Here is a 23731-nt window from a genome sequence, read left to right as displayed (position 1 = left end):
TACGGCAAGGCTTTATAAGGCACTTAGGGCATCATTGTATCATGGCACAGTAAGAGAAACAGTGTTTAAAATGACAGCCCTTACTTATCAGGGAAATAATGAACTATTTTCATCAAGATCTATCAGGAAGCAGAAACAGAGTTAAACATATGAGAAACAGTCATGGCAAAAATGCATTTAAACTAAAAAGGTATTACTTGTAACAAGATAAACCTTGGTTACCGGACATATATGTACTTAGCTTACTGGTGGCGCAGTGGTTGAGAGTCTGCCTGCCGATGCAAGGGACACAGGTTCGTGCCCTGGTCCGGGAGGATCCCACATGCCATGGAGCAGCTGGGCCCGTGAGCCATGGCCACTGAGCCTGCACGTCCGGAGCCTGTGCTCCGCAATGGGAGAGGCCACAACAGTGAGAGGTCCGCATATCGCAAAAAAAAATAAAAAATAAAAAATCACATTTCTGGAGTTTGCTAAACAATTATGACTAATAATTTACTACCATCTTCCTCCTTGGTAAACTATAAAAATTAGCAGATTTGTATTAAGAAGGTGAAGTTCTCCCTAGAAAAATTTTTAAAGTGCTTCTAAACACTGAAAGTGTTCATTCTATCAACACTGGTTAACTGAGAACCATTCAAACACCTAGGAATTTTTAACCAAATCTTAAGCATTTTTTTGTAAGGCATATCTGAAAAAGTAACATCAAAGTTGTTTTCAGCACTACTGAACCACTACAATGTCACCTCAAATAATCACTGTATGCCACCTCTTTTTGCAAAAGAGGCAATTCCAGCCCACAAGGTCCTACATTAGTCTCCATTCTCCCAGCTTTGAATATTCTTCTAAAACTTCACCTACAAACTCTGTCATTCACTTAAAGCAATCTTCTCCTGTTAGAGAAGATTGCTTCTGGGTTCTGTGATTTCAAGAACATATTCTTGGGCTTCCCTGGTGGCGCAGTGGTTGAGAATCTGCTTGCCAATGCAGGGGACACAGGTTCGAGCCCTGGTCTGGGAAGATCCCACATGCCACGGAGCAACTGGGCCCGTGAGCCACAACTACTGAGCCTGCACGTCTGGAGCCTGTGCTCCGCAACAAGAGAGGCCGCGAAAGTGAGAGGCCCACGCACCGCGATGAAGAGTGGACCCCGCTTGCCACAACTAGAGAAAGCCCTCACACAGAAACGAAGACCCAACACAGCCAAAAAAATTTTTTTAATTAATTAATTTTTTAAAAAAGAACGTATTCTTTAGGTATCCCACTCATGTTATTTTCAACGATGGAATTATGAGTAGTATGTAGCAACTAGAAAAAAATGCCATGTTAAGTGGTAAAAAGAACAGTACTTAATGCAATAATTCAATTCAATAAACTATTTGCTATATCCAAGCAAGGGAGATACATAAACAAATGAGAAACTATCCCTGTATTTAAAGAACACAAAATAAACACAAATATATTGAATGTTAAGAGTAGATGCACACTGAGAAGGCAGTGACTCAATTTTGTCTAGAGGGAAAAAATGAAAAAAGGTAGAACCTAGCCTCAGTTTTAAAATTAAGTATATTCTATGCAACTATGTAAAAATCTACAGTAGCTAAAACCAGGCCACGCAAACTTTAAAATACCTGTTGCATTAAAGTTGTTAGGATTACAAATGGCTTTTCCTATTTTCATGTTGAAAGGCAATGCCTTTTCCTCAATCCTACAGTTTCCACGAGTTGGAATTTTTCCTAAATTTCTGGACTTTCTCTATCCCCTCACTATTCTCTTAGAAGGGGAATAGTAACTTAACATGATTGGTAAGTATAGCCTAAAGAATTACATAAGCATAACCCTACCTGTTGCTTTTTTTTTTTTTTTTTTTTTCCTTTTTGCGTTATGTGGGCCTCTCACTGTTGTGGCCTCTCCCGTTGCGGGGCACAGGCTCCGGATGCGCAGGCCCAGCGGCCATGGCTCACGGGCCCAGCCGCTCCGCGGCATATGGGATCCTCCCAGACCGGGGCACGAACCCGTATCCCCTGCATCGGCAGGCGGACTCTCAACCACTGCGCCACCAGGGAGGCCCCCTACCTGTTGCTTTTTGCTCTAGGGAGCCTACCTACTAGCTAGAAGTTCTCCAGTGCTCCTCCATGGATGGGCCCTCCTAGCAAGTAGGGAGGATGTTCCTGGCCCTGTCCTTTCTATGACCACGTATGTCTATTTAACTCTGGGCTTCATGATTAGAAAGCAAAACTGCCTGCATATATAAGCCATGTCCTGCAACATGAGTTTTATCAGGAATAAAGGTGGTATTCTGATCTCTCACCTGTCACTCTTTTCTCAGTTTGTTCAGAATTTGGGGAAGGAATGTGGGTTTTATTGAGCCCCTCAGACAACTACAAAATTACAATAATGCTTTCTCATTTAAAATAAAATCTTCACTTTTATCTTATACTAAACACCTGGGTATAATATCCATACATGATTCTTCTTTACAGCCCTCACAGTTCCTAGCAGAACGTTAGCCTTAGCAAAGTTTGCTGAAGGAATGAATTTTCAGATAGTAAAGTTAATTCTATATGGTGCTTAATTTACAACAAAAGAAAACTATAAAATAATAAATATTGGTGTTTACTAATGTATACGTAGGTATTTTCCCCCTAAGGAAAAATATGTCCCCATATATTTGTAAAAATTCACATCCATAATTATTTTTGTCTGCTTTAAACCATTACCAGTTACATAGTGAAAGATCTTCAGGGCACTTTATCTAAAAGGTGGAACGAAGCGTTAAATTGAAGAAGCAGTAAAGCTCGGTGCCTCATAATGGCTGGAGGGTTGGAGGAGTCACTTTTTTAGACACCGTTTCTCTTCCTTCTGTTCCCTCATCTCTTGTTTCCCTCTTATCAGTCCTGGGGTGGGGCTGCATAACTGTCAACATGCTTAGCAGACAGTGAACTATGAAGCAAGAATTATGAGTGAGAGCATTTGTTTGAAGTTCCAGTGTACCTCCAACCCCAAAGTGACAAGCTGGAACAAAAGTTTAAGGGACAGAAAGTTATGGTTGCAGTAGTTGACAAACTCTTCGTCCGCTGGACCAAAGGTTCTTAACCTTTAACTCTGAAACTTCAAAAGATAAGAAGCCCCAATTACCCCTTTTAATCACTTTTGAAGTTGCTTTTTTTTAAAATCATTTCTGTTGCTTTTCCTTTATTCTTTTTTTTGAATTTTATTATATTTATTTTTTTATACAACAGGTTTTTTTTTTTGATGTGGACCATTTTTAAAGTCTTTATTGAATTTGTTACAATATTGTTTCTGTTTTTTATGTTTTGGGGTTTTTTTTTTTTGGCCACGAGGCATGTGGGATCTTAGCTCCCCAACCAGGAATCGAACCAGCACCCTGCATTGGAAGGCAAAGTCTTAACCACTGGACCACCAGGGAAGTCCCCTTAATCGCTTTTAAACTCATCACTTGCATCTTTTCTTTGTTGTCCTAATACTGAACAATCCGCTGGAAGAATTTCCCCCATATTATCCCTTATGTACAGGCTTTTTACTCAATACAGGTTGCAAAAGGAGTTTCAGGACAATAAAAAGGGACTTCTTGAAAGATCTAAATTTCAGTTAACCTTACCATTGATTTTTTTTTAAAGGGTTGTTGTGGGTTTTTTTGATAAATTTGTTTATTTTATTTTTGGCTGCGTTGGGTCTTCACTGCTGCTCGCAGTCTTTCTCTACTTGCAGCGAGTGGGGGCTACTCTTAGTTGCAGTGCGCGGGCTTCTCTTTGTTTTGGTGCACGGGCTCTAGGTACGCGGGCTTCAGTAGTTGTGGCTCGCAGGCTCTAGAGCGCAGGCTCAGTAGCTGTGGCGCATGGGCTTAGTTGCTCCGCAGCATATGGGATCTTCCTGGACCAGGGCTCGAACCCATGTCCCCTGCATTGGCAGCAGGATTCTTAACCACTGTGCCACCAGGGAAGCCCACCATTAATTTTAGAGTAATTTGGCATGAAGTACCAAGCAATTCAAGAATGAAAATTTTAACTATAATAACAGCACCAATATTGCATGGCAACCTTACCAGGTGCCAGACACTGTTTCAAGAACTTTACAGGTTATTAACTCATTTAATCCTCACATCAGTGAGACAGATGCTATTTTACCCCCAGTTTACACCTGGGGAAGCTGAGGTACAAAGAAGTTAAACAACTGCCTAATATCCTGTAAGTGGCGGAGATGCCATTGAAACTCTGAAGCAGTCTGGCTTCATCATTGTGCAACACAGCTTACTGTTAACGAGAATACCAAAGACAGTAGGGAATTGAGACCCATCTCCACCTAGAGTTCTTTCCTTTTCTCAAGGTCAGCATGGAACTATCAAGAGTAAATACAATATTAGATAACCACTGTCAACTCCAAAATATACTATGAGAAATACAAAATAGAAATGTTTGATCATTGTTGCCAGGGAGGTTACATCCCATTTAGAGATAGCAAGTATACACATGAGAAAACATGCATTAATCAATAAAACTAAGCTCTTTGTCATTTCTCCCAAACCAGGTCCTTTCCCCATACTGCCTATGTTGTTTAACGATACCACTAACCTTTCAGACACCCAGACCTGAAATATCTTCAGACCTCTCTTCATATGAAAATATTTATACCTCTCTGTCTCTCCACTCCTAGTATTCTCACTATAGACAGAAGATTCTCACATCATCTCACTATTCTAATTTTTCCTTCCAAGGTAAATGCTATTTTTTTCTAGTTTTAATTCTAGCTTGTTCTCCCCTCACAAATTAGGCACTGTTAGTAATGTTTCAGAACATCAAGGCTACTTAATTTTACCTATATATTTACTATCATTCCTTCTTGATTTAAGTTCTTCCTTCTGCCTAAAGTATGCATACTTTGCTGGTAAAAAACTCTCAGTTTTTGCTGGTCTGAAATGGTTTTAATATGTTCTCTTTCTAGAAAGTTTTGCTGGACATTGGTTTCTACTTTGACAGTTATTTTCCCTCAGCACATGACAAATGACAGTCAACTGTTTTCTGGCTTCCATTCTTCCTATTAATAAGTCACCTTTCAGTGTAACTGCCATTCATTTTTTTGGTAGGTAACTTCTTTTTTCTCTCTGGCTTCTTTTAGAACGTCTCGTGTGTGTGTGTGTGTGTGTGTGTGTGTGTGTGTGTGTGTGTGTGTGTGTGTGTGTTCTGAATTTTGCAATGATGGAATCTAAGGGTGGATTTCTTTTTCTTTAATCTGCTTGGGATTCAGTGGGCTTTCTGGATATCAGTTGGTATTTTTCATCAGTTCTGTAAAGTTCTATTTTATAACCATTATCTCCTCAAATATTGCCTGTTTTCCCTTTTATTATTTCCTTTTGGACCATCAGTTAAATTCATGTTAAACTCTTTTCTTTATTCTCCAACTTTTTCGATCCCTCTTTCTTAACTTCCATCTTTTTCTCTCTGCAAAACATTACGGACAATTTCTTTGGATCTACATTCTGGTTCACAGATTCTGTCTCTCAACTGCTATTTAATATGTGTATCAGGTTTTAAATCTGTGGTTATTTTTTCATATTTAGAAGTTCTATTTTTCAAATCTGCATGATTATTCTTTTAATTCTCTGTTCCCCAACCATTTTCCCAAGCTTCTATTTCATTTTTTAAGCATATTAAACATATTTTTTATATCTGATAAATAATAGCTCCAAGCTCTGAAGTCTTTGTGGGTTTCTTTTGCTGTGTACTTTTTTCTGCAGCTTCTCATTCATAGTGTCTTGTTTCTGCGCAAGTTTTGTGGATTTTTGACTATGCACTGCTCAATATCCTTGGAATTTTATCTGTGGGAATCATTTGAGGCCTTAGAGAATTTGAATTTACCTCTATCAGTCACCTGGGACCACTTTACATTTTCACTTGAAGTCCACCTATGTAGCATTAATTTAGATAAAAAACTAAATGAGTACTCTATGATTCCAATTATATGACATTCTGGAAAACGCAAAAGTATGGAGAAAGTAAAAAGATCAGTGGTTGCCAAGGGTGGGGATGAGGTAAGGGATGAACATGCAGAGCACAAAGGATTTTTAGGGCAGTGAATACTTTGTATTTATTTTCCATAATGATGGATACATGTCATTATACATTTATCTAAACCCATAAAATGCACAAGATCAAGAGTGAAACATAACGTAAACTATGGACTTTGGGTGATTATGATGTAGGTTCATCAGTCTTAACAAATGTAACAGTCGGGGGGGCGGGTGATGCTGATAATGGAAGAGGCTATGGCCATGTCGGGGGCAAAGTGTATATGGAGAATCTGTACCTTCCTCTCAATTTTGCTATGAACTTTAAACTGCTCTAAAAAATTAAGTCTTATTTTTAAAAAAAATTTGACTAAATGAGGACCTAAAGATTCCACACAAAAAAAATATTAGAATAGACAAATTCAGGTAAGCTGCAGGATACAAAAACAACACATATAAATCAGTTGCATTTTCAAACACTAACAATGAAATATTAAAAAACGAAACTAAGAAACAATCCCATTTACAATAGCATCAAAAAGAATACTTAGGAATAAACTTAACCAAAGAGGTGAAAGATGTGTACACTGAAAACTACAAAACACTGTTGAAAGAAATTAAAACACAAATAAATAGAAAGACCTGCCATGTTAATGAATTGTAAGACTTACTATTGCTAAGATGTAAATACTACTCAAGGCAATCTATGGATTCAATGTAATTCCTATTAGAATTCCAAAGATGACTCTGCTAAGTGAAACAAGTCAGTCACAAAAGATAAATACAAATGATTCCACTTGTATGAAGTATCTAAAGTAGTCAAATTCATAGAAACAGAATGTAGAATGGCAGTTACCAGGTGCTGGGAGGAGGGGGAATGGAGAGAGTTATTGTTTAATGGGTATGGAGTTTTAGTTTGGGAAGATAAAAAAAGTTCTAGAGTTAGATGGTGGTGATGGTTGCACAACAATATGAATGTACTTAATGCCACTAAACTGTACAGTTAAAAATGGCCAAAATGGTCAATTTTATGTTATTTATATTTTACCAAAATTTAAAACAAACAAACAAAAACTCTATGAGGGCTCTCCTGCGGTTATACATTCCCAGGGAAGATTTATTTTCTCTCTTCCCCAACTCCCTGTGCCAAGGTCAAGACACGCATCCCATCTCCATGGTCACATTTATTTCTCACTTAACCTTACACTGGAAGAGTAGCACTATGGGGTCTCTGCTTTATGCAGTTTTTCTATTAGATTTCTGACTCTGGACAGACCCTAGGTTTTATCTCTTGAGCCTAGCCATACCTAACAGAAGCAAATGTTCATGGTCTCTGAGGATGGTCAGAAACCTTCAAATGAAAGCTGGTTTTAATGTCTGCTTACCTCTCGGGATTCCTACTTAAGGGGAGCAGAATGTGCTACCCCAGAATATGTCACTCCGACATATAGCTTATTTTGAATTAAAGTTTACTTGAGAAACAGCGGTGAAGAATACTCTGACCCTCCTTTGTTCCCCCCCTCCCCAAAAGCAGGAGATAAATCTCCCATGTGAAAGGTACCCATCCCAGTACCAGGAGGGTGGAAGGCATCCTTATCACCAGAGATAGGGAATTTAGGGCCAAGAATGCTTGGCCCTAACAAACCTTGTTACTTCTTCACCAATTCACTACCTCAAGCCCAGACTCCTTTGTCTCGCCAGTTCTTCACAAATTTATTGTTTCTTTGTCTTAAAGTTATAAAAGATTCCTGCTTTGGTTACTTCTTGGAGTCTCACTTTTTTATGGGGCTCCCATATACAAAATTAAATTTGTTTTTCCCCTGTTAATTTGTCTTAAATCAATTTAATTACTAGCCCAAACAAAGACCCTAGAAGGGAAGAAGGGAACATTTTTTTCTCCCCCACACTACTTTCACTTCTTTTTTGGGGGATCTGAAATTTTTCTTACTCAGTGATTCCTTTCAAAAGATACATTCTAAAATGCTTAAACCTGTAGTTTAGTTGTTTCAATTGGGAGAGTTCTTAGGGGCTTGTTATACACTGAAAATGGCATTTAGCATATTGTGGTATTTTCTGTGTGCTAGCTGAGTGATGTGGAGCTAGTCAATTCACCTTTCTACCTTAGTTTCCAGCTGCACAACAAGATTTCAATACTTATTTCACAGAGCTGTTGAGACTAGCACATAGCGAGTACTTGGTAAATATATCTTATAATAATCCCTTTTTTCTAATCCTGGGTTACATTTCTTTATTGCTTATATTATTTTTACCACTGATACTGACATTTCTGATAGAAAATTTAAGCATCTTTTTTGGTTGTTAGTATTGACTGGGAACTGAAGGTAAACAGTTTGCCTGATTGGACTCAGTATATTTTCTGTGACTTTATAGTCTCTCAGTTGATAAGAAGTATTCTTATTCCAAACATATTTACAGTAAGGTGGAGATTATGTTGGAATAACTTTGAAAAATTCTTATTAAGGCCATAGAAGTAAAATTTTTTAATTAATTTTTTTATACATTTTATATCAGTAAGAAACTTTTTTTGAAGATTAAAGCTCAATTGTTATATACTTTCTGAAGGCTTTCTGACTCTCCTCCTGGAGAGAGTTAGCTGTTCCTTCCCTAAAGCTCCCATGTACCTTATGTATACCTCTGCTATATCACTTACCACACTGAATTGTAATTATTTATTTATTTTTTTTCATCTCAATTAGAGTGTGATCTCCTTGCAATACAGACCCTGTGACTATCGTCTTAGTATCTCTCTAGGGGCTGGCACATATAAATGACAATTTGTAAATATATATTAACGCTGATCAAATTTTTCATTACATTCTTACACTGACTCTTTAAACATATGACATGTGCTCTCTCTCATGCATCCTTTTTCTGTCCCTCTGATAAGTAATTCCATCCAGTTTGTAAAGTTCTCCTCTCCATACACTTACCCACAAACTGTGGGTGAGGGGGTTGAAAAAAACACCAGGAAAGTGAGATTTTTTAATACTCTGTCCAGTTACTGACGGGTCAATAAGATAAAAAGTCAATAAGGACACAGAAGGTATGAAAAGGACATTTTACACCTTTTATCTACCAGACAGCTAACAAAACTGATGTATTTTTTCAAGCAAACAGAACACTTATGAAAACTGATCATATGTTAGGCCACATTCTTTGCCCAAAGGCACTGAAGTCAGAAATCAACAACAATAACTGGAAAACCTGCATATGATTAGAATTTTTTTTTCTAAACAACTGTCAGTCAAAAGGGAAATCAAAATGAAAATTAGAAAATTCTTCAGACTGCACAGTAACCATACTATACATCGAAACTTGTGACATTCAACTAAAGCAATATTTAGAGAGAAATGTATAATCTTAAACGCATATGCTGGAAAAGCTCAAAGTTAATGGGCATAGCATCTCAATTACAAAGTTAAAAAAAGGAACAAGAGGGAACTCCCTGGCAGTCCAGTGGTTAGGACTCTGAGCTCTCACTGCCAAGCGCCAGGGTTCAATCCTTGGTCAGGGAACTAAGAACTAAGATTCCCACAAGCCGTGTGGCATGGCCAAAAAAAAAAAATAGGGAACAAGAAAATAAACTCAAAAAAAAAAAAAAAGAAGAAGAAAATAAACTCAAAGAAAGAAAAAAAGAAATCATAAAAGAGCTGATATAAATAAAATAGGAAACAAGTACCAACTTATGGTTACCAAGGGGGAAGGGCGGAAAAATTGGGAAATTGGGATTGATATATACACACTACTATATATAAAATACATAACTAATAAGAACCTACTGTATAGCACAGGGAACTCTACTCAACACTCTGTAATGACCTATATGGGAAAAGAATCTAAAAAAGAGTGGATATATGTATAACTGATTCACTTTGCTGTACAGCAGAAATTAACACTACATTGTAATTCAACTATACTCCAATAAAAATTAACATATAAAAAAAAAGAAAACAAGTACCAATCCAAAAAGCTTGTTTTTTGAAGAGATTAAAAAACAAATAAACTGGGACTTCCCTGGTGGTCCAGTGGTTAAGACTCCACGTTTCCAATGCAGGGGGCGCTGGTTCCATCCCTGATCAGGGAACTAAGATCCCGAATGCCACGTGGCGTGACCAGAAAAACCCAAAAAACAAAAAAACAAACTTCTAGCCAGGTTGATTAAGAAACAAAGAAAAATGATACAAATGATGGTAGGAATGAAAAAGAAGACAAAAATGCAGATGCTGAACAAATTAAATAAATAGATAATAAAAAAGATATTACAGATAATAAAAAGATATTACAAAGAAAATAAATTTGAAAAGTTATACTAAATAAATTTATAGAAAAATGCAACTTAAAATTTTCAATCAAAATCAAATTCTCCTCTAAATTGTTCAAAAGATTTAATGCAATGGCAATCAAAATTCCAATATGAATTTCTGTAGAACTTGACAAACTTATTCTAAAATTTATATTAAAGAGCAAAGGTCCAAAAATAACTGACAAACTCTTGAAGAAAAACAGTAAGATGAGGAGACTTACTGTATATTGTCTCATTATAAAGCTATTATAATTACAACGGTGTAGCATTAACACAGGGCACATAAACTTATCAGTGAAGCATGACAGAGAAGCCAGATACAGATTCACACACACCCTGAAATTTCACATTTGACAGAGGCAGCACTGCTGATAAACGGAGAATAAACTTTTCAGTGAATTGTGCTGACATAACTGGATATACATACGGGTAAAAAATGAGATTCAATCTCTGTATCACATTATACATGGAAATCAATTCTAGGTGGATAAAAACCATTTGAAAGGCAAAACTTTAAAACTCTGAAAAGATAATATAAGAGTTTATTTTATGACTTCCAATAGGGAAGAGTTTTATAAACAAGACATGGAGAGTCTCACACCATTAAAGGAAAAGATTGGTAAATTTGATAATATTAAAATTAAGAATCTCAGTTATCAAAAGACACCACGAAAACTGGAAGAAGATATTTGCAACCCAAATAACCAATAAAGGATTAATGTCCAAAATATATAAAGAACTCATGAACCAAGAAAAAACCACTGAATTTTTAATTTTACTTTTGATGTGGACCATTTTTAAAGTCTTTATTGAATTTGTTACAATATTGCTTCTGTTTAATGTCTTTGGTTTTTTGGCCATGAGTTATGTGGATCTTAGTTCCCCGACCAGGGATGGAGCCTGCACCCCCTGCATTGGAAGTATTAACCACTGGACCGCCAGGGAAGTCCCCAAACCACTGAATTTTTGTTTGTTTGTTTGTTTTGCGGTACGCAGGCCTCTCACTGTTGCGGCCTCTCCCTTACGGAGCACAGGCTCCAGACGCGAAAGCTCCACGGCATGTGGGATCTTCCCGGACCGGGGCACAAACCCGTGTCCCCTTGCACCGGCAGGTGGACTCAACCACTGCGCCACCAGGGAAGCCCTATCTTTTGCCTTTTATAAATTCAGTGGTGGGCTTCCCACGTGCCGCGGAGCGGCTGGGCCCGTGAGCCATGGCCGCTGAGCCTGAGCGTCCAGAGCCTGTGCTCCGCAACGGGAGAGGCCACAACAGTGAGAGGTCCGCGTACCACAAAAAAAAAAAAAGGCAAAAGACATGAACAGGTAATCCCTGAATAAGAAATGCAATCCATAAACATAAACAATATTCAGCCTCATTAGTAATTAGAAAACTGCAAATTAAAATCACAAAGAAATACATTTCACACTCACTGGACTAACAAAAATTAAAGTTATTAAATAGGAATCATTGGTTCAAGGGCATTCTTATTCACTGCTAGCAGAATATAAATTGTGCAACCATTCTGGAAAACAACTCAACTTCCCAGAGTGTCTCAGTTTTCTACTGCTACTTGTATGGGTTAAAGTGTGTCCCTCAAAAAAAGATATATTGAAGTCCTAACCCTCAATACCTTAGAATGTGACTTCGTTTGGAAATTAGGTCTTTACAGAGGTAATTAGATTAAAATGAGGTGATTAGGGTAGGCACTAGTCCAATATGACTGGGGTATTTATAAAAAGGGTAAATTGAGACACAAAGACAGGCACAGAGAGAAGACTATATGAAGAGACATGGAGAGAGTGCCATGTGAAGATGAAGGCAGAGATGGGATGACACATCTAAAAGCCAAAAAATGCCAAAGATTGCCAGCAAACCACCAGAAGCTAGGAGACAGGCATGGAACAGATTCCCCCTCAGAGTCCTCAGAAGGAACCAACCCTGCGGACAGTCTGATCCGGACTTGTAGACTCCAGCACTGTGAGACAATAAATTTCTGCTGTTTAAGCCACCCAATTTGTAGTACTTTGTCACAGCAACCCATGTCAACTGTTATAGCAGTTAATGCAAACTGATACATTCCTGTAACAAATTACCACAAACTCAGTCACATAAAACAACACACATTTAACATCTTACAGTTCTGTGGGTCTGAAGTCTGACAAAGGTCTCACTGAGCTAAAATCGAGGTATTGGAAGGGCTTTGTTACTTTCAAGGACTATAAGGAAAAATGCATTTCCTTGTCTCTTCCAGCTTCTAGAGGCTGCCTGCTTTCATTGGCTCCTGGCCTTCTCCCATTGTGAAAGCCAAAGGTGGACTGAATGAGTCTTTCTCACATTATATTACTCTAATCCTACTTCCATTATCACTTCTCCTTCTCTGATCTCTTCTGTCTCCCTCTTCCACTTTTTAAAGACCCTGTGACACTGGGTCTACTTAGATAATCCTGGATACCTGGATAATCTCCCCATCTCAAGGTCCTTAACTTAATCCCACCTGCAAAGTCTCTTTTGCCAGGCAGGGTAACATACCCACAAATTCCAGGAATTAGAACATGGACATCTTTACGGTAACATTATTCTGCCTATCATACACAGTAAAGTTGAATATGAGCATACCTTGCAGCTCAGCAATTCTACACCTAGATGTGTGCATGCCCCTATAGGAGACATTTACAAAAAATTTCATAGCAGCATTGTGCTTAATAGCAAAAAACTGAAAACCACCCACAGGTCCATGAACAGTGGAATGGATAAATTTTATTATGTTCATACAATGAAACACTATACAGCATTGAAAAAAAATGAACCACATTCATCCACATCAACATGAATGAATCTCAAACGTCAAGAAAAAAAAAAGTTACAGGGCTTCCCTGGTGGCGCAGTGGTTGAGAATCTGCCTGCTAATGCAGGGGACACGGGTTCGAGCCCTGGTCTAGGAGGATCCCATATGCCGCGGAGCAACTAGGCCCGTGAGCCACAACTACTGAGCCTGCGCGTCTGAAGCCTGTGCTCCGCAACAAGAGAGGCCGCGATAGTGAGAGGCCCGCGCACCGCGATGAAGAGTGGCCCCCGCTTGCCACAACTAGAGAAAGCCCTCGCACAGAAACGAAGACCCAACGCAGCAAAAATAAATAAATAAATAAATAAATAAACTCCTACCCCCAACATCTTAAAAAAAAAAAAAAAAGTTACAGAAGAATTCATACAGCATGATTCTATTTACTTAAAGTTCAAAAGCAGACAATACTGACAACATATTATTTAGGTTACTTAGTAATATGTTCAGGGGAGTTATAACGATAAGCAAGGGAATGAACATCCAAAAAAAAAAATCAAGATAGATGTGTTGTCTCTGGGGCAGAGAGAAGGGGATGCAAAAGAGGTTATACAAAGGAAATGAGTGGTATGTACTTGACATTTTTCTTTTTTTGTTTTATTTTCTTCCTTAAATCATATAAAATATACATATGTACAGTCTTTTATGTATGGCATTTCTCATTAACAAATTTAAATGCCAACTAAATAAATTTAAAATATACTGAAAGCAAGTTATACGAAATGTAAGGAAGCAGTCAAACGATGTACTCTATCGATGGAGGAGGGAAAAGTCTATAAAGATAAGATAACATTCCAGGTCAATCAATACTGGAGAAAAAGTTCTAGGTTGTAAAAGAAAAAGTGGGAAACACACTCCTCTTCCCCAAGTTCTAAGAACAGGTTTCTAACAATCTCTTAAATAAACATTAATCAGTTTGTAAATAATAAGGTGAACAATTATAAACTATTATAATAAACTTAATAATAAAAATATAATAAAATAAATATTATAAATATATAATTAAACAAATAAATATAAAAAATAATTATAATTATTATAAACTATAATTATAATTGTTTATACACAACTATATACAGTTATAAACTGTCAGGAACTACCCACAGACAGAACCCAGCTCTTCTAAGGTTTTGCTTGGCTAACACGGTTGTTCAGTTTGTTTTATTTAAACTGAAAGCCCTTAGGCAAAGTAGGCAACAGTTCACTTCCATTCTTCCTTACCTCCCCTCCTTCCCCAACGTATAACATAAATAGGCTATGTGGCTGGCCTCTTAAGGCACCTGAGTTTCAGACCAGCTGCATCCTGACAAGTTACCCTGAAATAATTATATCAGGTACCAAGTTTATCTTCAAGGTCATCATGAACTATGTGATTTCAAGAGTACCTCCTACCTCTCACTTCCCCTCTCTCCCACCACCACCCTCAGCCGCTTTTACTCAGGGACATTGTTTATCACATAATTAGAGATAGCTGGCAAATTAAGAACAGCTTTGGAAAACTATGACTACAGGTGCATATGCTCTTAACGGAAAGTACAGGTGACTAGGAGTCAAGACCTAGGTTCTAGTCCCTGTATCCCAAAACCTCGTGGCATAACCTAGAGACAATATTCTTCTCTCTCTGGAGTTGAATTTTTTTCCTTTCTATAAAATGAGCAGATTTCAATTAGATAAACTCCAAATCTCTTCTATTTCTTCTATATCTATACAAACATATTTATGTTGAAATAAACTTTTTCAGCAAGTATAGATTCTTCCTGCTTTGGGTGGGGTATAAGAAGGCAGGAGAATGCGCTAGGGAAACAGGCTGACTTGGTAACTGAAAGGGAAGAAGGAAAGAGAATCAGAGAAGTGCCTGCCACTGAGGAGGATTTAAAAATCAGAGGACAATGAAAACAAACATCACTAAACTATACTAAAACCAAAGTTTTACTTATGGTTGGCCCTATTTACCTTCCACTCACTGTGGGAAAACAAACTATGGAGATGTTACTATTTCATGTGGTATAATGAAAATATTCTATCACACATCACATCACTGCTTGACACGATTTGTCAACTTTTATTTTTAAACCCGGCCAACTCTGCTAGGATGGAGTTTTGTCTCAGCTTATACATTAGTCTGAGTATCACTGTAGTGTCTAAACACTTCTTAATCTTATATGTTTCTTAAAGGAGATTTCAAACAGTGTGAATGGTAAAATCAAAAGAAAAAAGTCTACACGTCAGTAACAATAAGCAGTCCTCAAATAGCTAGAGCGGTGGATGGATGTGGGGAGGTGTTCCATAACTCCTAACGGCTTTCAAAAACAACAAAATAAGGCTAAGAGCAGGTTATTAAGACTTTGCAAGCAAGGGTCAAGGGCATGAACTTTATTTTGTGGACAATGAAAAGCCGTAAGAGATTTTTAAAACAGAGCGAGTGATTTGATCAAATCTGTGTTTTTGAAAGATAACTCTGATGGCAAGGGTACATACAATATTTACAAAATAAAGCATAAAAATATTACGTAGGCTGATGTTTCACTACAAAATATTAACATGAAATTAGAATAAAACACTCACTAAATTTCACAAATTCCACAGTATTCTTTAAAAAATTCATGGTGGGTTATGCCTTGCAGATTCCTTAGAGGAATAAATAATCACTTAAACTTTAAAATCTTTTTTAAAATCTTTTTTAAAAGGCTTCATACTACATGCGTATCCTTTTTTAAACAAAATTAACACTTTAAATAATATTTATGGGCTTTAAGGCCACAGAATTTTTAAATATTTACCTAACCATTTAGAAAGCACTCAGCATTTTAGGTATAGAAAAATATCTCACACACAGACTTATGCCTTTCAAAACCTTATATTTACCTAGCCTATCACACACGAAATGATCTGGTGGACAGCCGAAATTTGCATTGTAGAATGTATAATTAAAATGACATAGAAATGTAGCTTTTTAAATTCAGGCCAAAGCATCTTATATAGATGTAAAAAAAAATTTTTTTTTACTTCCTATTAGTCTCAGCTGATTCTTCACAAATATACTACAAACTTAGTGCTTCTTTCCATTAACCCACCAAGGTAGAACACAGTCAGCAGTAACTAAACTTTAAACCTAATTGTGAAAAAATCATATGCTTTACAAACATATGCCACTATTTTTCAATACAGTATCTAACATAACATCCCAAATGTTAAAAATTACTTTGAATCTACTCTCACACAATTAAAAACATTTATATTAATATGAGTTTTCAATTGTTTTTCAAAGATGTTAATAAAACCGTTTAAATTCTTAAGGAAATGAAAGCGTAATAATTTTATCAATCCACAAACGAAAGTCCACATATACGTGTTAAAAGTTCTTTCTCTTCAAATAATACAGAATTTTTGTTCAAACTTTCCAATGATCACACCTTGGAAAATATAGGCTAGCAATATCAACATTAAACATTTAAGTAAAACTTTGAGATCTATTAACTTTTGAAGTTTTAGTCATACATTTATTTATACCTGACAGAAAGTGTAAACTAACTAAAACAAGTGAATTCTAGAATTGGAAGTTGGTATAGAATTCACCTACTGGATCCCCTGATTTGACAGGATACTCAGACTCAGAAAGGCTCACCAACTTTTCCAATATGACGGCAGGGCTAAGACTTTACCCTTGAACCTCTATGAATCCAGGAGACTCTCCCCAATATCAGCTTCTACCCAAAACCGTTTGTCTCCCTTCACTTTCTGAAACAAGAGAGTGACTTTACAATTAACACATACAAAGTTTAGCACTTTGAAAATTAGAAAATCTCTCGATCTTTTACTTCCATAAAAGTATTGGTTTCCACTTAATTTCTTTCACATAACATACCTCCAAACAAAACCACAGATCCACTGTTAAACTTCAGGAAAAAGCATAAGTAAAAATTTTTATTACAGTCTCTGCCAAGCTAAAAATATCTAGTAGTTTCTAGTACTGCTGAAAGAGTAGTATGTTATGACACTGAACATTAACCATGTATAAACCCTTGAACTATCAGCATATATTTAAGACCCCCTCCACCAAGAAAATGTTCCTATTCATAGTGGAATGTGAATAAGGGTTTTCTGCACTAATAAAACATGCCCTTTTTAAAAGCACAAATTTTAAAAGCACAATATTTTCCTCTAATACAAATAATAATGCTACCTAGCATAACAATGCCGCACCCAGTTAACGGTTGAAAAAAGGTTGCTGTGACGGAAAGAGCACCAGACCAGGATCAAGTAGACCAGGAATTTTCAATTTATAAGCTAACACCCATAATTCACTAGGCCAACATATTGCAATTAAGTTACGTTAAACTGTAACGCTGCTAAGCTCAGGAAAATTGTTTACAAATGTGATGAAACTGTGCTAAAACACTTTCCTGGTGTTAAAAAATACAATATATTTGCAAATAGTCAAATGTCAAACGCTATTCCAGTCTATGAAAATAGCTGATATGACTCTGCTCTACAGTGAATCTTCTCCTGACAATTTTTCTCTTGATACACATTATTCTGAGCATTGTCTACTATCACTGGCAGTAAACTGAGAAAACAAAAGCCATGATATATTTTGAACAATTTTTTCCAAGCATTTGGCCAAATAACTACAGACCACAAAGCAGCCTCTGAAAACACTTTTCAGGGAGCAAGGTGTTGTCTCTTTGAGCACTACGGATAGTGTAATAGCTTGTAGACTATATTGAAGAGCAAAGAGCATCAGATGTAGTAATAAGAAACTCCTGTTTCAAATATATTGGGTCCCTGGTGTAAAGCATATCACTAATCAAAAAGATTGAAAACCAATAGTATAGACTCCTACTCTCCTACTTAAGGAAAACCTCTACATTCATCCTTTTAGTTGCTTAGAAGACATCATTGAAAACTGAAAAATCTAGGTTCAAATCCCAGCACTGCCACTTACTAGATGTGTGAAGTTGGGTAATCTCTATAAGCCTCAATTTGCTCATCTCTAACTTGAGGTTAATGTCACCTACCACACAGAGTCCTTGTGAGGGTTTAAGACAATATAAGTATTTCGCACTTAGTAAATGCTCTGTGAACAGTAGCTATACTTGGTGAGTTTCTTAGTGATGTAGAACAGGTAAGATTTCCCTAGGCTATACAAAAATAGAAACTCTTTCCCTAATGATGATTTCCATTCCTTTAAAACACAAAAGCATATAAACCTACAGGAAAAGAAACTGTACAAATGCTTTTGGCATATTTCCAAACATTACTAAGTTTAAAGGTTAAATTGTTACAACATTCTCCTAATTATGCAACAAACACACAGGACCATGAGTTAGTCTGTAAAAGATTATATTAGCCTACACTGCTGAAATTTAGGGTGGAGGGTGGGGGAGAAATCTCTTATAATTATCCCCAACAGTCTTTTCATCTAAATTAACAAGTCTCTGTTCCAAAACTCATCACTGTTTTCTCTTTTTATTATGAGATCTCAGATTTGTCCTCTCAATTATCAAGAATAATGAAACCACACTGATTAAAATTCATATATATATATTTTTTTCCCACTCATTCTAATGGCTGTACGCTATCTTTGGGGAGACATCACCATTATAACAGCAACAGATAAATGTCACCAAAAAGCTACACATCAGACTATGCCAAAGTGGGAGTAGTCAATCTATTATACTTCAAATAATTCACTTCATTCTTCTGTGAACGCATCTACTACATTAACAAACTCTTTAAAAAGTGCAATATGCTTAGTCTGCTATTTCATTTCTATTCAAAGATAAATGGCACTTATGCATTTTTTAAAGCTTCCTGTATTTTAGGAATTCTTTTCAGAATAAAAATTGTCTTTTTTCCACCATGGAAGTAAACATGCTTTCAAACACGCTAATTCAACTCGGGAACTGAAGCGATAAAACCGCCCTCCCTTCCTTACCAAACTTTGCTTTCTGGTAACATACCTGTTCTCTCGAAATGCAAGGCAATGAAGGTCTCCTGAACATTTTGCCACTGCCATAGTAACTGGCTGAATTTTCTCCGAACGACACGCAGCTGGACCTCCTCCGGGGTCTGATCACAGGCACTTTTTCCTCCGCGGTACTGGACAACCGAGGATGATGGGGAGCTTCCCTGATTTGGAAGAAGTGATCCAGCCCCAGGGCCAGCAGGCAGCCGACGCCCCCCACCAGGCAGGACAGCAGCGGCCGGAGGGCTGGAGGCAGCGCCCCGAGGCTGGTGAAGGACACCCACCAGACGAAGCCGGAGAAGAGCAGCACCAGGATGCTGTGCCGGAGCCTCCCCGGCTGCGCGAGCGTCAGCAAGCCCACGCAGCTCAGCACCAAGAACAGCCTGCCGGCCACCGCCGGGGGCGTGTGCGGGGCCCGGGCCCCGGCGTCTCCGTCCCCCCAAGACCAAGACCCCCACTGCCCCACCAAGAAGTCCCCCAGGTAACAGCAGGCGGGCAGCGCCAGCAGCCACCAGGAGCCGCCACCGCTCCGGCCCGGCCCGGGGTCCCGCTTGGTCCGGGTCAGGAAGCAGGTGAGGAAGAAGAAGGCACAGGCGATGCTGAAGAGGGGGCTGAGGCTGTGCGAGCAGACGCTCAGCAGGGTCCGCAGCCGGGCGGCCCCGACAGCCCAGCTCTCGGGCCCCGAGCCGAGCAGCAGGGCGAGGACAAAGGCGGCCAGGGCGCCCAACGAGAGGCGCGCCCGGGAGAAGGGAGAGCCGCGCCGCGGCTGCTGGGGGGAGGCCGGCGGCGGCGGCAGCAACAGCTCCACGTTGCAGAAGCGGCAGAGGTGGAAGAAGAAGCCGCGCGGGGGGTCCTGCCGCAGGGGGCTCACGCAGCCCTTCACGTAGCCGTTCCTCAGACTCTCGAGGGGCGAGCCGGCCCCGTCCGGCGGCTGCAGGTACCGCATGGCTTTGGCGTCTCGCTCGTCCCTCCTCATGGCCGGGACGCGGGGTGTCCGCAGGGGCTCGGCACGCCCCGCTCGGACCGCAGCGGCAGCTCGCGCTCCTTCCCGCCTGGACCCCGCGCTCGAGGAGCCCCCCGACTCGGCAGCGCGTCAGGGCTGCGCCCGCCGCCGTGGCCCAGGGTCCCCGCCTCGCGGGCGGAGGAGCGGCGGGGTCCGCGACATGCTGGCTGAGGAGAGGGGCGGAGGGGCTTCTGCCTGGGACCGCTGCGGCAGGACCCCCTCCTTTTCCCTCAGGCACTTCTCGGGACTGGAGCCTCGGTGTCGCCTCCCAGCTCCCGCGGGCTGCAACAGTTACCTCACGGATTTAGCCTAGTCCGTTGGGCGCGCGATCTGCTGGCGGGCGCTCCTCCCCCCGCGGCTGCCCGGGCCGGGCGCGCGCCCCGCCCGCCGCCAGCCGCCCGCGCGCGCCCGCGCCCCGGCCAGTCCCGCCGCCACCCGCTCCGCGGTTCGCACTGCCGGCCGCCCGCCAGCCGGGAAGCGAGCTGGGGACCCCAGCCGACTAAGCGTCCCCAGACTGGGGAGAGCGCGGCCGCGGCCGCCCGAAGACTTGCCCAGGCTGGGAGAGACGGGAGGGGACCTTTTCGGATGGAAGGGGGCAAGCCCGCCATCCTGGGACCCCAGGCGCGCAGTTTCCCTTTGGGGTAAGTCACGGACCCCAGGCAGGCTCACCACCGGGGCGTAGGGAAAGAGGATGTTTACGGTTCCCAAGGGGAGTGTCTAGTAAAAAAACCGAGTTGGGGCGGGGGGAGGCGGCGGGTCTAGCCTCTACCTTCATCCCAGTTTAGTGTGGACCCTTGGACTGTCCGAGCCGAGCTGTGACCTGGTAAAGGGCCAGCCACCACCAAGGTCATGGGGAAGAAACCTTGATCACTGTGGCTAGGTCTGACCTCAACAGCAACGTGGATTCTTGGGCCACGCAGCAGGCCCTTGCAGTGGCTTTTAGGGAGGAGCATGCACGTGGAGCGCTCTCTGGGAGCATCCTAATAGATACTACCGAGATTGTCTTCCTCAAGAACCATCTTCATAGGGGAGGAACTACCGTTCCATACTCCCTGCGTCTTTGCCAAACATACGCACTGGGGTTGACATCTGCATCCGTCTCAAGGAGCATAGAAAATCTGCTGTCGAAAAGTTCTTTCCCCATGGAAGGCTTTTTCACTGTAACTACATGTTCTAGAGATGGGGAATGGGCGGATTAGGAGTTCTCTCCAAAACCATTGCCCAGTTTGGATCAGTTGCCCATGAAAGAAGCCAAGTAAGATGCTATCTGTGAATTACTGGTGAAACTAGCTACGTGTGGGAAACACTGACTTGAAAGCGGGAAGAACTTTGCTGTACCGAAGGGACTGCTCTGGAATCTAACCAATCATAACGCCTTAGAGAGTGAACTGTGTTTCCCTCCACCAAAACTCTCCCTTCAGCCTCATGACAGAACTTCATTTCTCAAAGAACTAATTCCACATTTTTCCAGGGAGATCTGAAACCTTACTGTGTGGTAAATCCCACAAACAGGCCCATTTTTCACCAATTAATCTTTGCCCACAGCCATGACCTAAAACAGACCATTTTCATATATGGTCATAGTTCACAATGCATAGCAGAAATCACAGAGAAATTAGCACAGAATTTGACCAAGATGAAAAAAGACCAGAATTCCCTTTCCTTGTCTGCCTCTTGGGTAAAGGAAAAAATATTTAATAGAGTTTTCAGGTTGATTAGTCAAATGCTTGCCCTAAAATATAAAAATCCAAGGGATCTTTTTTCCACCATGACAATTGAAAATTTTTTAAAAAATCTCATTTCAACAGAACTCAGCAAATACATTTTAAAATGTATTTTAAAATAAACAGAACTCATCATTACCAATCAAAGATTAAAACAGGAAACTTGATAGATACATTTTGAGCTTGTACAGAATGGCATGACAAGCTAGTATCAGCATCACTGAAATGCCCATTATAAATTCTCATAGGAAATAATAAATTGCTTTGAAAATCAGAACAAATTCAGATTAAAGTTGTTGTTAATAAATAAATAAATAAAGTTGTCATTGTTTTAAAAGCTTGGGTTGTCATCTGAGATAGCATAGGCATGGTAATGGAAATAGTAGTGGACTAGAAATCCATTTCATCGTTTCTAGTCCTGGCCCAACCATTCATGTCCAGCATTAAGCAAGTCACATAACTTTTACAGGCCTCAGTGTTCTCAATTGTAAAATGAAGCAATTTAATTTTGATGATCTTAAAATCCCTTCCAGTCTTAAAAAGCTCTGATTTCTATATGCCAAAAACATATAGGTATTTTTAGGATCCAAGGATTGCTAACAGCAACCTTTGAATTATTTGTACCACCAAACTAAAGCAAACTCTCAGTGCTGACAAATAAAAATAAAAGGATTTGTATCCAAGGACTATTATCTGGAAAATAAAATGCAAAGCCCTCTTCATACTTCCCAGTTCTCCTTCTCTGAACTGTCTTCCCAGGTCTTTATGAGGCTAAAAGCCCAATTCTTTCAATAACCTTTAGTTGGAGTGCATCCCTCTAGACACCAACTCCAACACCTGCGAGGACTGCAAAATAAAATGTAAGGACGTGACCAAAGACCATCAGTTTACTTAACTAAAAATATGCACAAAAAGAATCAGCTAGCTATGTTTATAGCAACTCCCTTCTCTGTTTACAGTTTTTGTCAGAGATTAGTAGTAGGCCACATGTCTTAGAGTTCAAATTATTTAGTTATTCTTTTGCCAGATTTAAACAACCAATAGAATCACTTAGCTCTTGTCTTTAGGTTCAAGAATGTATGACCGTTATCTGTTGTGAAAAAGAAACCTAAAGTCACAGCATACCTTTGACTTTTCTCAACGCTCTCTACCCCAGCCTCATTTTACGTGACTTTGCCTTCCCTCACGTCTTGACCCATGATCTCTCCACTAGAATCATTCTCCCAGTTTGATGATCCCTGACGTGGGATCGTAGTGCTTACTACCCAGCTCCCAAGTCCCTCTGGTGCAGTGCAACCCCCTGTCTACTTCTCTATTCTGATAATGAGGTCCTTGCCCTTAAGCTCCAAAGACCCAGTTTTCCCATGTGTCCCAGTTTTTAGGATGAGCATTTTGTTTTGTTCTCCATTTTAGGAACCCACACCAATAAGCTGCCAATGCTCCAATTAATTACAGAAGAACTAAAATCCTGTCTAGGTCTTTCCAGTCTCAGGGCCAAACGTTCTGCCCCTAAACATTAGTCTACTGGCTAAGGACCCCATTGGTGGACCTTCTAGATGCCACTGCCTGCCCACCTGTCTAACCTTACAAGCATCAATTGAGATGTCCCATTACTGGGCTCAGCTCAACTGTTAGAACACCCACTTTTTCACCTGGGACCTCTGGTTCTCACCATTGCTTGATTGGGAATTACCCTCTCTGTGAATTCTCTTGTTCTCTCTTTAAACCTTCACCCTCGAAGAAGCTGAAATAACAAATGGGCCTCGTATTAGGTCTCAGCAACTCCTCCCCACCTGTCCTGTCCTCTGATAAGTCTAACTCCCCATCCTTATACCTTGTGCTTTCAGTTT

The 23731-nt window shown here is 39.9% G+C and overlaps 1 protein-coding gene across 2 annotated transcripts in view; it reads right to left on the bottom strand.

The window, feature by feature from the left end:
- The window catches only part of PDE3B (phosphodiesterase 3B), a 166513-nt gene extending 146372 nt beyond the window's left edge, over window positions 1–20141 (bottom strand). For both annotated transcript variants that reach the window (XM_060103988.1, XM_060103989.1), the window contains exon 1: window positions 19150–20141. In XM_060103988.1, coding sequence (XP_059959971.1) covers window positions 19150–20130 — 981 coding nt within the window. In that variant the 5' untranslated portion in view covers window positions 20131–20141. The remainder of the gene's footprint in view (window positions 1–19149) is intronic.
- Window positions 20142–23731: the final 3590 nt, after the last annotated feature.

Source organism: Mesoplodon densirostris, chromosome 7 (genome assembly GCF_025265405.1).
Source record: "Mesoplodon densirostris isolate mMesDen1 chromosome 7, mMesDen1 primary haplotype, whole genome shotgun sequence".
Classification (NCBI taxonomy): Eukaryota; Metazoa; Chordata; class Mammalia; order Artiodactyla; family Ziphiidae; genus Mesoplodon; species Mesoplodon densirostris.
Note: the sequence above shows the minus strand (reverse complement) of the source record. Positions and strands in the feature narration are given on the sequence as shown.